At 48.1% G+C, this 12893-nt stretch overlaps 2 protein-coding genes across 2 annotated transcripts; both read right to left on the minus strand.

The window, feature by feature from the left end:
- Nucleotides 1–3018: 3018 nt before the first annotated feature.
- Nucleotides 3019–8952, minus strand: EAH_00052510 (regulator of chromosome condensation, putative; the record flags this gene model as incomplete). Its single annotated transcript, XM_013391146.1, has 8 exons — nucleotides 3019–4445; nucleotides 4567–4780; nucleotides 5124–5374; nucleotides 5717–5946; nucleotides 6152–6402; nucleotides 7024–7124; nucleotides 7409–8153; nucleotides 8626–8952. 8 exons carry the CDS (start codon nucleotides 8950–8952, stop codon nucleotides 3019–3021), a joined length of 3546 nt encoding a protein of 1181 aa, XP_013246600.1.
- A 2786-nt stretch (nucleotides 8953–11738) lies between these two features.
- On the minus strand, nucleotides 11739–12893 carry EAH_00052520 (hypothetical protein; the record flags this gene model as incomplete). The annotated part of the gene is made up of 2 exons (XM_013391147.1): nucleotides 11739–11899; nucleotides 12593–12893. Coding segments are annotated over 2 exons (462 nt in total), but the record flags the coding sequence as incomplete, so codon positions are not given.

The raw sequence follows: 12893 nt of genomic DNA on the forward strand, positions 1-12893 counted from the left end.
TATATATTATATGCAGCTGCAGATACACATTAAAAATATTTGTGCTATATGAAGCAAGCAAACAGCAAAATAAATAAAGAAGAAGGAGACAGAAAAACAAAGAGTATCTGTCTATACACCGCAATATATATATATATATATACATATATATATATGTATATATATATACATATATATATATACATATATATATATATATATGTATAGCAACATAAGTGTGTCTTTGTTTATTGAATAACTGTTTTGTGTTTTGATTAAAAAATTAATTTAATTTAAATAGACTTACTAATACATACACCGTATTGATATACAGCACAAGAAGCATAAGAAATAAGACAGGCAGACAGCGCAGCCACTCGCAAGATCTTGAAGGGGTTTTAAAAGAAAAATATTTATGTTTTGCTGCTTCTATACTATCTTCTAGAGCTTGTCTCTCTGGTTTTCTTAATAGTCGTATTGCTGTAGGGGGAGAAGAAGGTCTTAGTGAAGTGCGAGGCCGTCGTGCTGCTGCTGCTGCTGCTGCTTCTGCTGCTGCTGCTGGTTCTCCTGCTGCTGCTGCTGCTGGCTCTCCTGAGCATTCTATGGGGGCTGCACCTTCTCGCTCTTCTGCTGCTGCTGCTGCTGCTGCTGTTCCAAGCAATGCATGTCGTTCATTGTCGTCTCCGGCTACAGATTCTTCTTCTTCTTCGGCTGCTGCTGCTGCTGCTGCTGCTGCAACGGTTGCTGCTGCCCTCTCTGCAGCAGAAGGTGGACTCTTCTCATCCTTCATGATCTCTACCTCCTCTCCTGCTGCTGCTACTACTACTACTACTGCAACTACTACTGCTACTGCTGCTGCTGCTGCTGCTGCTGCTGCTGCTGCTGCTCTACAGCAGCAGCAGGGGCCTGGCCTGGGAGCACCCGCTGTTCTGTGTGCAGCAAAACGAGTGAAACGCAGCAGGAAGAAGCAGCAGCAATTGATGTTTTATTGAATTCTTTGTCTTAGTTGTTTATTTGTTTCTTTTTCAAAGAGAAGACATACAAATATACTCACAAATATATTTACTCGCACTCTACTCCGGCCGCCTCTGAGCTCTACAGCTAAGAGCTGAGTTTCTTGATGCTTCTAGCGATTATAAATAACTCTTTTGAACAAAAATGTGCAGTTCAATACTTAAAAAGCTCTTTAAAGTAACCGTTCCCGCACCCGCTGCTGCTGCTGCTGCTGCTGCTGCTGCTGCTGCTGCTGGCTCTCCCTCTTTGCTGCTGCGCCGACGACCGCTGGTCTTCGTTTTAATTTTGCTGATTGAAGCTTAAATGTGTTTTTTATTTAATTTATTTTGTTTTTAATTAAATATTTATACTTCCTTTTGCCGTTTTAATCCACACAGCAAATGCAGCAGCAGCAGCAGCAACAACAGCAGCAACTGCTGCTGCTGCTGCTTTAGAGAGACCATAGACAGACCAGCAGATCTCCTCAGATCTTCTGCTGATGCAAACGTGCAAAAATATATTTGTTTTATATTTAAATTAATTTATTTTAATCTTTAAAACAATAAAGAATTATATTTTACCTATTTTTTCTTTTTTTGCTGCTGCGGTGTCAGCAGACAGCGCAGCCCTCCAGCGGTCAATAGAAAATAAACAAAGTGCTTGAATATAACATGTATAAATATATAAATATATGCATATATACAATATATACTATATATAATATATACAATATATAATATATATGATATATATAATATATATTGTATATATTGTCTGTATTATAAAACGAAGCACATTAATATTAATATGTCAATATATCAATATATATACAAATAGATATATATATAATATATATATATATATATATATTATATAAAAATGATTTCGTAAGGGGTCTAGAATATATAAAGTATTTATCATATAAAATGTATATGCGTATAATATATATGCAATCTTCAAATAAAAATATATATACAACATATTATATACGTATGTGTATGTATATATACAATATAAAAAATATAAATAAACAAATACATACATATATATATATATACATATATATATATATATTATAGAGCATATAAGACTCATATTGAAGATAAACCCCTAAACCCTAAAGCCTAAAGCCTAAACCCTAAACATGTGTATCTTCTGCCTGCAGATTCGCTGCATGCAGGTCAGCCCCAAAATCATGCAGCAGCAGCAGCAGCAACAGCAACAGCACACATCTGTGCTGCAGTACTACAGCAACCTTCATCCGTACTAGACTAAACTACTGAATGTTTAGTGTACATACAAATGCATGCATGCATTTGCATGCATGCATTAGTATGCATGCATTTGAATGCATGCAAATATAACTTTGTGTTGATTTGTCTTCTTCGTTCTATTTATATTATTTGTCTGCCCTCTGCGTTTAAAGAGACGCCAAAACTCTTCATACGCAAACACGAAAAAGCATAGACATACAAATGCATGCAAAGGTATCGAAATGCATGCAAATGCATGCATTTAGATGCATGCATGCAAGTGCATGCAAATGCATGCATTTGGATGCATGCATGCAAATGCATGCAAATGCAAGCATTTAGGTGCATGCATGCAAATGCAACCATTTAGATGCATGCATGCAAATGCATGCATTTAGATGCATGCATTTGCATTGCATGCAAATGCATACGAACGCATGCATGCAAATTGCATGTATGCATGCAGCCCCGTGCATGCGTTTGTCAGTCACTGCGAAGCTCCCTCTGTGTGTAATGCATGCATGCAAAAGCATCAATAAGAGGTGCAGCAAACGCAACAAAAAGCCTGCATGCAATAAAGAAGAGGGCAGCAACAACAGCAGCAGCAGCAGCTGCTGCTGCTTGCATGCATGCATGCATGAATGCTGCTCGTTGTCCAGTAATAATATATATTTATCTGTTTTCACTTTAAACAACAATATGAAGCGCAACACAAAGCCAAGGAGAAAAACAAAATAAAGAAACAATTATGCATGCATGCATGCATGCATGCATGCATGCTCCCTATTTGCATTTATTTCTTGCCCTTCGCGCTGCTGCTGCTGCTGCTGCTGCTGCTCTTTCGCGGGCTGGCGCTCTTATTGCGCTTCGCAGCAGCAGCTGCTGCTGCTTTCTTCCCTGATTCCTGCTGCTGCTGCTGCTGCTTCTTAGGGCTGGCTTTTGAGGGCCCTGCTGCAGGCTTGCTGCTGCGTGGGGTTGTCTTGCTTCCCGCTGCGGCTGCCTGTTTCTTTTTGCTGCTGCTGCTGCTGCTGCTACGGGCAGCTGGGCTCTTGGCTTTAGGTGCTGCTGCAGCAGCACCAGCAGCAGACTTCGATGTCTTTGCATTTCTTGCAGTCTGTGCCTTCTTCTTCATGATTGTCTTCTTAGTTGTAGTGGGTTTCTTAGCAGCAGCAGCAGCAGCAGATGTGCTCTTACCCTTAGCCTTTGCTGCTGCTGTTGTAGCCTTGCTGCTCCTGCTGCTGCTGCTGCTCTTGCTGCTAGCAGCAGCTCCTCGTGGTGCTGTTTTCTTCCCTGGCTGTGCTGCCTCCGATGCGCGCGCTGCTGCAGTTTGAGGTGCTTTCTTCTTTGCTGCTGCTGCTGCTGTTGCTGCTGCTGCTGAGCGAGACTTCGGTGAAGCAGCAGCAGATGCCCCATCTGAAGCTTCTTCCTCTTGTGCATCTTCTGCCTCTTTGCTGCTGCTGCTGCTGCTGCTGCTTTCGCCTTCATGGTCGCTGTGACCCGATGAGGCCGCGGCAGCACCTGCTGCTGCTTCTTTTAGTGCTTCTGCTGCTTCTTTTGCTGCTGCTGCTGCTTCCTTCGCTGCTGCTGCTGCCTTCTGTGCAACAGCCACCTGACGAGCAGTGGAGGCCCTGCGGCCGGAGGCAGCAACGCGACTCTTCTTGCTGCTTGCTGCTGCTGCATCTGCAGCAGCAGCCTCACCTTCTTCTTCTGGCTGCTGCTGCTGCTGCTCCTCTTGAGCCTTTTCTTCTGCTGCCGCAGAACTCCTGCGTCTCTGCTGCCGCTTCGCAGCAGCAGGCTGCTCCTGCTGCTGCTGCTCCTGCTGCTGCTCCTCCTGATCTGCTGCCTCCCTCTCTTTTGTCTCTTCCTCGTCGAGGGCTGCTGATGGTCCCCCTGCAGCAGCTGCTGCTGTTGCTGCTGCTGCTGCTGCAGTTTCTGCTGCCGAAGCTGCTATATCTGCTGCACCAGCAGCATCACTGGCGGCAGCAGCAGCACTCTCAGCAGCAGCAGCAGCCGTCTCTGCGGCAGCAGAAGCCGCTGCTGCTGCAGTTGCCGCAGTTGCTGCTGCCTCCATCTTCTCACCACCGCGGTGCTGCTGCTCCTCTACTGCCATACCCTCCTCTGCTGCTGCTGCTGGCTGCTGCTCTTCTGCTGCAGTCTGCTGCTGCTCTGCTGCTGCACCCTCCAGGTGTGTTAGCACCTCCAGCGCTGCCTCTTCTCCCTCTGCAGCAGCAGCGAGCAGCAGCAACACGCCATGCAGCAGCAGCAGCAGCAGCAGTACGCGTCTAGGTAGAAGCAGCAACAGCAGAAACAGCAGCAGCAGAAGCAGCAGCAGCAGACTCACGTTTTGCTTTCTTTGCCGGCCTTGCTGCGTCTTCTGCTGCTTCCTCCTCAATCGAGCGCTTCTGCTGCTTCTCTGCTGCACCAGGTGTCTCCTCAGCAGCAGCAGCAACCAGCACTTCTCCATCACGCTGCTGCTGCTGCTGCTCCTGCTGCTGCTGCTCCGCGTACTTGCCGTCCCATACCAACGCCGCCGAGTGCTGCGCCCCACCGCATGCCTGCAGCAGCAACAGCAGCAGAAGCAGAAGCAACAGCAACACGGTGAGCGTCAGCAGGACAAGGAGACACAGCAGCAACACTTCTGCGTTCGTGCATGCGGCTAGAGCAGACCTTCCTTAACTACCGAAACAACCGTTAGCTAGGTAGCTAGCTAACGGTTGCTTAGCTAGCTAGCTAGCTAGCTGCCTAGCTAGCTAGCTAGCTATGGAGTGGCTGTTTGCACTGCTAAGTCCGTCCGCTGTCTGTGTCTGTTTTTGTATGAGCCGTTGCAGCAGCAGCAGCAGCAGCAGCAAGAGCATGCGCAGCAGCAGCAGCAACTGAAGATCATCTGTTGCTGCGAACCTGTAAGACAAATCTTTGGTTGAAGGTGTGGGGTGGGATCCTGGCGGGAGACGGGAGGAGCGTGGGATCGTCTCCCGTTCCCAGCTGATAGTTTTGCCCCGCACCCCACGCATAGAGACACCCGGACAGAGACACCGCAAGTGCATGATCGCTCCCCGATCCCACCCACCGGAATCGCACCCCACAACTCCCCTCACATAAAGGCAGCAACTGAGGATGTCCTGCTGCTACGCAGCGGCGAGATCCCCGACCTGCAGCAGCAGCAGCAGCAGCATCAGCAGCAACAGCATGTGGGAAGAAGCAGTAGGAGCAACAGCAGCGGCAACGGCAGCAGCAGCAACACCACCAGCAACAGAAGCAGCAACAGCAGCAGCATCACCAGCAGCTGCAGGACCATCACCACCAACCACCACCACTAGCAGCAGCAGCAGCAGCAGCAGCAGCAGCAGCAGCAGGAAGAACAGTACCTAGGAAGTTCTCTTGTCCCCAGGTGTATATTTTCCCGTCTGCTGTCAACGCCATACTGAAGAATTGCCCTCCACAAACAAAACGAAGAGCACCTTCATGCAGCAGCTGCACTCTTCTAAACTCACATACTACTGCTTCCTGCTGCTGCTGCTGCTGCTGCTGCTGCTGCTGTGGTTGCTGTGGAGAGGGCCACAGACCGAGCTCGCCCTGTGTGTTGCGTCCGCAGCCGAAGAGCAGTGTCTCTTTTGCTGCTGCTGCTGTTGTTGCTGTTGCTGCTGCTGCTGCTGCAACAAAAGTCGTGCAGCGCCCGCAGTAGACAGCTGTAAGGGCCTCAACCTGCACGGGCAGACACAGGCTGCAGCAGCAGCAACAGCAGCAACAGCAGCAGCAATCAGTAGAGGAGAAATATAAGAAATAAATGAATGCAGCAAGAGAGGCAGCTAAAGTAGGACAGCAGAGACAGGACAAAAGGAGACAGCAGCAGATGCACAAGTAAGAGGAGACTGCAGCAAAAATAAAATAAATAAATAAACAACAACCAAGATACACCTGAGCTTTACCTTTCAAGAGATCTCCTTGCTGGCCGCAGCAGTCTCCGTTTTTCTTCTATAGCTTCTTCCGTTGCTGCAGCAGCAGCTGCTGCTGCTGCTGTCGTTGTTGCTTCTCCGCTCGCGTCAAGCACTGCTGCAGCAGCAGCAGAAGCAGCAGCAGCAGCAGATCTCGTAGCTAGCTGTCCGAAGTCGTTGCTGCCCCACAGCCAAACAGCGCCGCCCCCTATCTCCAGTGCAGCTGTATGGTCTTCTCCACATGCCTGAAAGCAGCAGCAGCAGCAGCAGCAGCAGGTGGACGTGCAGCAGCAGCAGCACCAGGCGGAGATGAAGCAACGGGAGCGGGAGAGCAGCAGCAGCAGGAGGTACAGGTGCAGCAGCAGGACAGGAAGAGGAGCAGCAGAAGCAGCAGCAGAAGCAGCAGCAGCAGCAGCACGAGGGGGAGCAGCAGCAGCAAGAGCAAAAGGAGACATTTGATTGAGCAATCGAGATAAAATAAACAAAGAGATAAGAGGCCTAGAGGAGACAGCAGACGCACCACTGCTTTTATCTTTACTTTAGTCTTCAAACCCCTAAACACAGGTGTAGGCAGCAGCTGCTTCGCAGCAAGCGGAGCTTCACCAGCCCATGCAAACCCCAAAGGCCCAGCAGAATCCTGCAGCAGCAGCAGCAGCAGCAGCAGCAGCAACAGCAGCAAGGACGGTGCAGGAGGGTGTCTTAACGGGAATGCAAAGCGAAGATGCTGCAGCCATCACACCTACAAGCACTTCCTGCTGTTGCTAGTGCTGCTGCTGCTGCTGCTGCTGCTGCTGCTTGCTGCTGCTAGTGCTGCTGTTGCTGCTGCTGTTAGTGCTGCTGCTGCTGCTGCTGCAGCATTGATTTACCCTATAGGATCCGCACAGCAGCAACTCGCCCTCCTTTGTAAGGAAGGCAGTGTGCGAGTCGCCGCATGCAACAGCAGCAACATCAGTCAAATCCACAAAACCTGCAGCAGCAGCAGCAGCAGCAGCAGTAGAAACAGCAGCAGAAACGGCATCAAAAAGAATGCTGAGAAACTCCATCCGCTGCTCTACACAGCAGCAGCAGCAGCAGCAGCAACATCATCATCACCAGCAGCAACACCAACAGCAGAAGCAGCAACACCAGCAGCCGCAGCAACGCCAGCAGCAGCCGCAGCAACGCCAACAGCAGCAGCAGCACCACCACCAGCAGCAGCAGCAACACCAGCAGCAACACCAGCAGCAGCAGCAGCAGCAGCAGCAGCAATACCGGGTTCATTAGGAGGGGTATCCTTGCAATCTCTGCCGAGGGCCCCCTCATCGTTGCAGCCGAAGGAGCAGCAGCGATTATCAGCAAGCAGCAGCACAGTGTGCAGCGCTCCGGTGCAAACCTTCACCACCTGCATCTGCTGCTGCTGCTGCTGCTGCTGCTGCTGCAGAGGGATAAGGCGAGGGTGTATGACTTCTCCGCCTTCTTTCTCTGCATTTAAAAAAGCTATCTGCTCCATCTCCCCCGACCCAAACATATACAAAAAACCTGTAGGTTTGCTGCAGCTAGCTTCAGGAGACAGCAGCAGCTTCTTTGCTTCCTCCTCCTCCTGCTGCTGCTGCTGCACTAAATTCTTCAGCTCCTCCTGCTCCTCCTGCTCCTGCTGCTCCTGCTGCTTTTGCTGCTGCTGCTGCTGGGTCTGAAGATCACAAGAAGGCGGCGGAGTAAAGACAAACCCCTTTGGCTGCTGCTGCTGCTGCTGCTGCTGCTGCTCAGCTGAGGGGACGCTAAAGACGAACCCTCGTGGCTGCTGCTGCTGCTGCTGCTGCTGCTGCTGCTGGTCTGCGAGGGTGAAGGGCGTAGCATCGGTATTCAATATTGGTGTAAAGCCTGCGCTCTTCCGTGGGCCTCCAGCAGCAGCAGGAGCAGCAGGAGCAGCAGCAGCAGCAGCACCATCTGTAGAACCCCCTAAGAAGACAGAGGCCCCGCTGCTGCCCCTAGGAAATGATGATGTCTTTGCCGCATGCTGCAGCAGCAGCAAACACAATTCACAGCAGCAGCAGCAGCAGCAGCAAAATGCTAAGGACGCAATGCGGTACTTCGATTCTAACGCAACAGCTGCAGCAACAGCAGCAGCAACAGCAGCAACAGCAGCAGCAGCAGGCTGTCCTGCTGCACTTATTGCAAGTGAGAGCCAAAGGCAGCAGCAGATTATAATAACAAATTACTGAATATTATAATTTATTATAAGTAGATAAAACAAAACAACAAATAATCTCTATAAAAATAAAGTATATAATATATATACAAATAATATTTACAGATATATAACGGGTATAATTATATATAATAAAAAAAGCAAGAGAAAGCCTCAACATAAATAAAATATATTATATAAATAAGCATATATATTATGTATAATATTATATTATATAGAATGTATATAATAAATAATATTAATAAATAAATATATTTAGAGATAATAATAAAATATTTACTGTCTGTCCGTCTCTGCCCGTCTCGCAGCAGGGGCAGACATCGCACGAAGCTTCGTTGGATACTAAGCAAACGCTGCACTTCCAAGGCCCTGCTGCTGCTGCTGCTGCTGCTGCTGGGGCTGCTGCTGCTCCTGCTGCTGGGGCTGCTGTTGCTGCTGCTGCTGGGGATGGCGCTGGGGCCCCCGCGGCTGCAGCATCTGCTGCGCCGTCGGCGGCTGGGGGGCACTCTGCTGCTGCATTCGCAGCAAACGGCGCTGCTGCTGCTGCTGCTGCTGCTGCTGACCCGTTGGTGGGGCCGTCGTGGCCTAGGGAGTTGCTGCACTCCATCCTGCTGCTGCTGCTGCTGCTGCAGTGTTGCTGCTGCTGCTGCTGCTGCAGTGCTGCTGCTGCAGTTGCTGCAGTGCTGCTGCTGCTGCTGCTGCTGCTGCTGCCTTATGTGGTGCTGCTGCGTTCTGCTGCAGCAGCAAATGAAAGACAAAGACGCGCTGCTGAGGGCCCCCCGCGGCTGCGCCCCAGCCGTATGGGCTCCTTCGTAGGGATTTGCTGCTGGTGCTGCTGCTGCTGCTGCTGCTGCTGCTGCAGCAGAATTGAAAAGAATTGTGTGCGGTGTACGTACACCTCAGGGAATAGCAAACATCCATAAGAAAACCAGCGCCACGTAAAATACGCCAGGAAGCCCTTCTGGGTCGGTTGCTGCTGCTGCTGCTGCTGCTGCTGCTGCCCCGACTGCTGCTGCTGCTGCTGCTGCTGCTGCTGCTGCTGCTACTGCGGGGTGGGCAAAGTAATAGCAGAAGATTTAGGAGACAGCTGTAGAAAAGAAGTGCACAACATTTAAATATTTGAAATTTTGTGTTTATTAATTTTTGTTTTATGTTGCAGCTCCGGCAACACCTGAAGGCGACAACCCCCTAAACCCTAAACCCTAAACCCTAAACCCTAAACCCTAGGCCCCGCGTCTGCAGCTAGGGTTTAGGGTTTACGGTGTCTTCTACTTTATTTTTTGAATATAAAAGAAATATTTACTTTAATTTTAGGTGTATTGACAGCTGCTTATTTGTTTTTTGCTGCTGCTGTTTGTTTTTTCTTCTTTTCTGTGTTTGCTGCGGTGTACATCAGTATATAAGGCATTAAGCCGAGCTAGATATATATATTTAAATAAATATATATAAATATGAATATATATATATATATTTAAAAATAGATAGTAATGTATATTTATGCTCTTACTATAATGCATATATATATGTAATGCATAAGATGTTTATACACTGCAGCAGGAGCAGCAGCAGCAACAGCAGCAGCAGCAGGTTGCTGCTGTCTCTATATACGTATGCTGTAGCGGCAAGTTGTTCTCTCTTTTTTTTGTATTTGTTTAATGTTTGTCTGCATATTTTTTCATCTTCGTTTGTCTCTACTGTATTTGTTTATTTGTTGTCTTCAGCAGCCGCATCCTTAGTATTTGTTTGTTTTTTCTGTTTATCTTTATTGCCCTGGATTATTTGTTTGTCTTCGTTTACTTCTTTATCTTAGAGACAAAGAAGTAAAAAAAAGGGAGAGCAAGCGGTGTCTTTGCTGCTGCTGTTGCTGCTGCTGCTGCTGCTGCTGCTGTGCTGCTGCGGTGGTGCTGCTGCTGTTGCTGCTGTTGCTGCTGTGCTGCTGCTGCTGCTGCTGTTTTTGTTTATATTGCTGCTGCATACAGCCTGTAGTGTATTGTTGCGTCTGTTTATTATATTCAATTTATTTGCTTCTCTTTATTTTATTGTTATTTATTTTGTCTCCGTTTGTTTATTTGTTGTTTTATTCATTTGCTCGATTTGGGTGTATCTTCTACCCTTCTTTGTTTCTTCTGCTGCATTATATATATATATATATTTATTTATTTATTTATTTATTTATTTGATTTATTTGCATATTAATTCTTTTTAATTTGAGGTGTATGTACACCTTGGCTTTATTTTACGAAGTGCCGATACACCTGGAAACCCGAGCACTCTGCTTCAATTGTATATATATATATATGTAAATTTATTTGTTTATTCTGTATACTTTAATATATATTATATTTATAGATGACTATATATATAAACAGAGAGAGAGGGAGAGAGAGGGAGAAAGAGATACGCATGCATATATATATATATATATATATACATATATATATATATATATATATACATATATACTTACATATATATATATATATTTGCTAATACACTTATTTAGTATGTAAATAAATATAGATGTTTAATTATAGAGAGACAGAAACACGAGAACCACCATCATATTAAACAATCAGCTGTACGTACACCGCAGCGCGTAGACCCCTGCATGCCCTAGAATGTTGCTGCTGCTGCTGCTGCTGTTGCTGCGGCAGCGGCTGCAGATTGCTGCTGCTATCCAGACACGAGCAGCAAGCAAGACACAACCTGAGCTGCAGCAAGAACGAACAACAACCTGTGGGCTAGCTACAGTTAGCCAGCTAACTGTAGCTAGCTAGCAGCTAGCTAGCTGCCTCGGAGGTATGCATGCAAGTATATATACAAGTATATACCGTTGCAATTAGCAGGTGCTGCTCCTCGCTTAGCTGCTATAGCTAGCTATAGCTACCTACAACTAGCCGCAGCTAGCTACAGCTGGCTAGAGCTAGCCAGGAGCTAGCTATAGCTAGCTGTAATTCTCTATAGCTAGCTATAACTTGCTATAGCTAGCTATAGCAAGCCAGGAGCCAGCTTGGGCTAGCAATAACCCGCTATAGCTAGCTACAGCTAGCTACTCCCTAGCTATAGCTAGCTACAGCTAGCTACACCCTAGCTACAGCTAGCTACAGCTAGCTACAGCTGGCTACAGCTATCCACACTCATTTGACTTTCATTGCTGCACCAAAAAAACAAAAAAATAAAATCGCAGGTCCGTCAAAAACCCTATTAAAATGCCTCCACCAGAAGAAGCAGCAGCTGCAGCAGCTGCAGCAGCTGCGGCAGCAGCAGCAGCAGCAGCAGCATCTACTGATGCTACTGCTGGTGGTGGTGATGCTGCCTCTGCTGCTGCTGCTTCTTCTGCTGCCGTTGCTATCGACCAACTGGGGAGGCGCTCTGGCGCCCTCAGCTGCAGCATCAGCAAGCTGCTTCTGCATGCGGCAGCTCTGGCTCTTGCTGCTTCTCCTGCTGCTGCTGCTGCTGCTGTTGCTGCATGTCAGGAAGCAAGACGCCCGGTCGTGAAGCGGAGGAGCGAGACAGCAGCAAAAGAAGCTGCTGCTTTGCCCTGCAGTCTTCTACTTGCTCTGCCAACTCCTGCAACAGCAGCAGAAGCAGCAGCAGCTCGATAAACAGCAGCAGCAGCAGCAGCAGCTCGGTCAGCAGCTGGAGCAGCTAGAAAGATAGCAGCAGCATTTCCATCAGCAGCAGCAGCAGCAGCAGCTCAATCAGCGGCAGTAGCAGCAGCAGCAGCAGCAGCTCAATCAGTAGCAGCAGCAGCAGCAGCAGCAGCTCAATCAGTAACAGCAGCAGCAGCAGCAGCAGCTCAATCAGCAGCAGCAGCAGCAGCTCAATCAGCAGCAGCAGCAGAGAGTGATAGTAGTAATGCACCTCCACCTTCTCTAGCAAAAGCAGCAGCCGTTTGGTTTCTTCCTGATGACTCAACAGCTGCTGCCGCTCCTTTAGCAGCCTGAAACCCCACAGCAGCAGCAGCAGCAGCAGCAGCAGTAGCAGCAACAGCAGCAGCAGCACTGTTATTTGTTTTGTTGGTTTGCCTATGAGTGAATGTCATTCTTGCATTTATTTGTTTATTATTTATTATTTATTATTTATTATTTATTATTTATTATTTATTATTTATTATTTATTATTTATTAAATATAATGTACTGAAGACATACAGCTGCTGCATGCTTTTTTCTATTTCTAAGACATCGGATTTATATCGATAAACTGCAGCAGCAAAATCCCCCAACACTGAAATACAAAACGGACACGTAGATCGCTGCTGCAGCTGCTGCAGCTCCTGCTGCTGCTGCAGCTGCTGCAGCTCCTCCTGCTGCTGCAGCTGCTGCAGCTCCTCCTGCTGCTGCAGCTGCTTCAGCTCCTGCTGCTGCTGCAGCTGCTGCAGCTGTTGCAGCTGCTGCAACGGCTGCTCCTGCTGCGGCTGCTGCTGCAGTTCCTGCTGCTCCTGATGCAGCGGCTGCTGTTGCTGCTGAGGCTGCTGCTGCTGCTGAGGCTGCTGCTGCTGAGGCGGCGGCGCCTGCTGCAGCTGCTGATCATGCTGCTGCTGCTG

The sequence above is a fragment of the Eimeria acervulina genome, genomic scaffold (assembly GCF_000499425.1).
Source record: "Eimeria acervulina Houghton genomic scaffold, Eah_scaff939, whole genome shotgun sequence".
In the NCBI taxonomy this organism is placed as follows: Eukaryota; Apicomplexa; class Conoidasida; order Eucoccidiorida; family Eimeriidae; genus Eimeria; species Eimeria acervulina.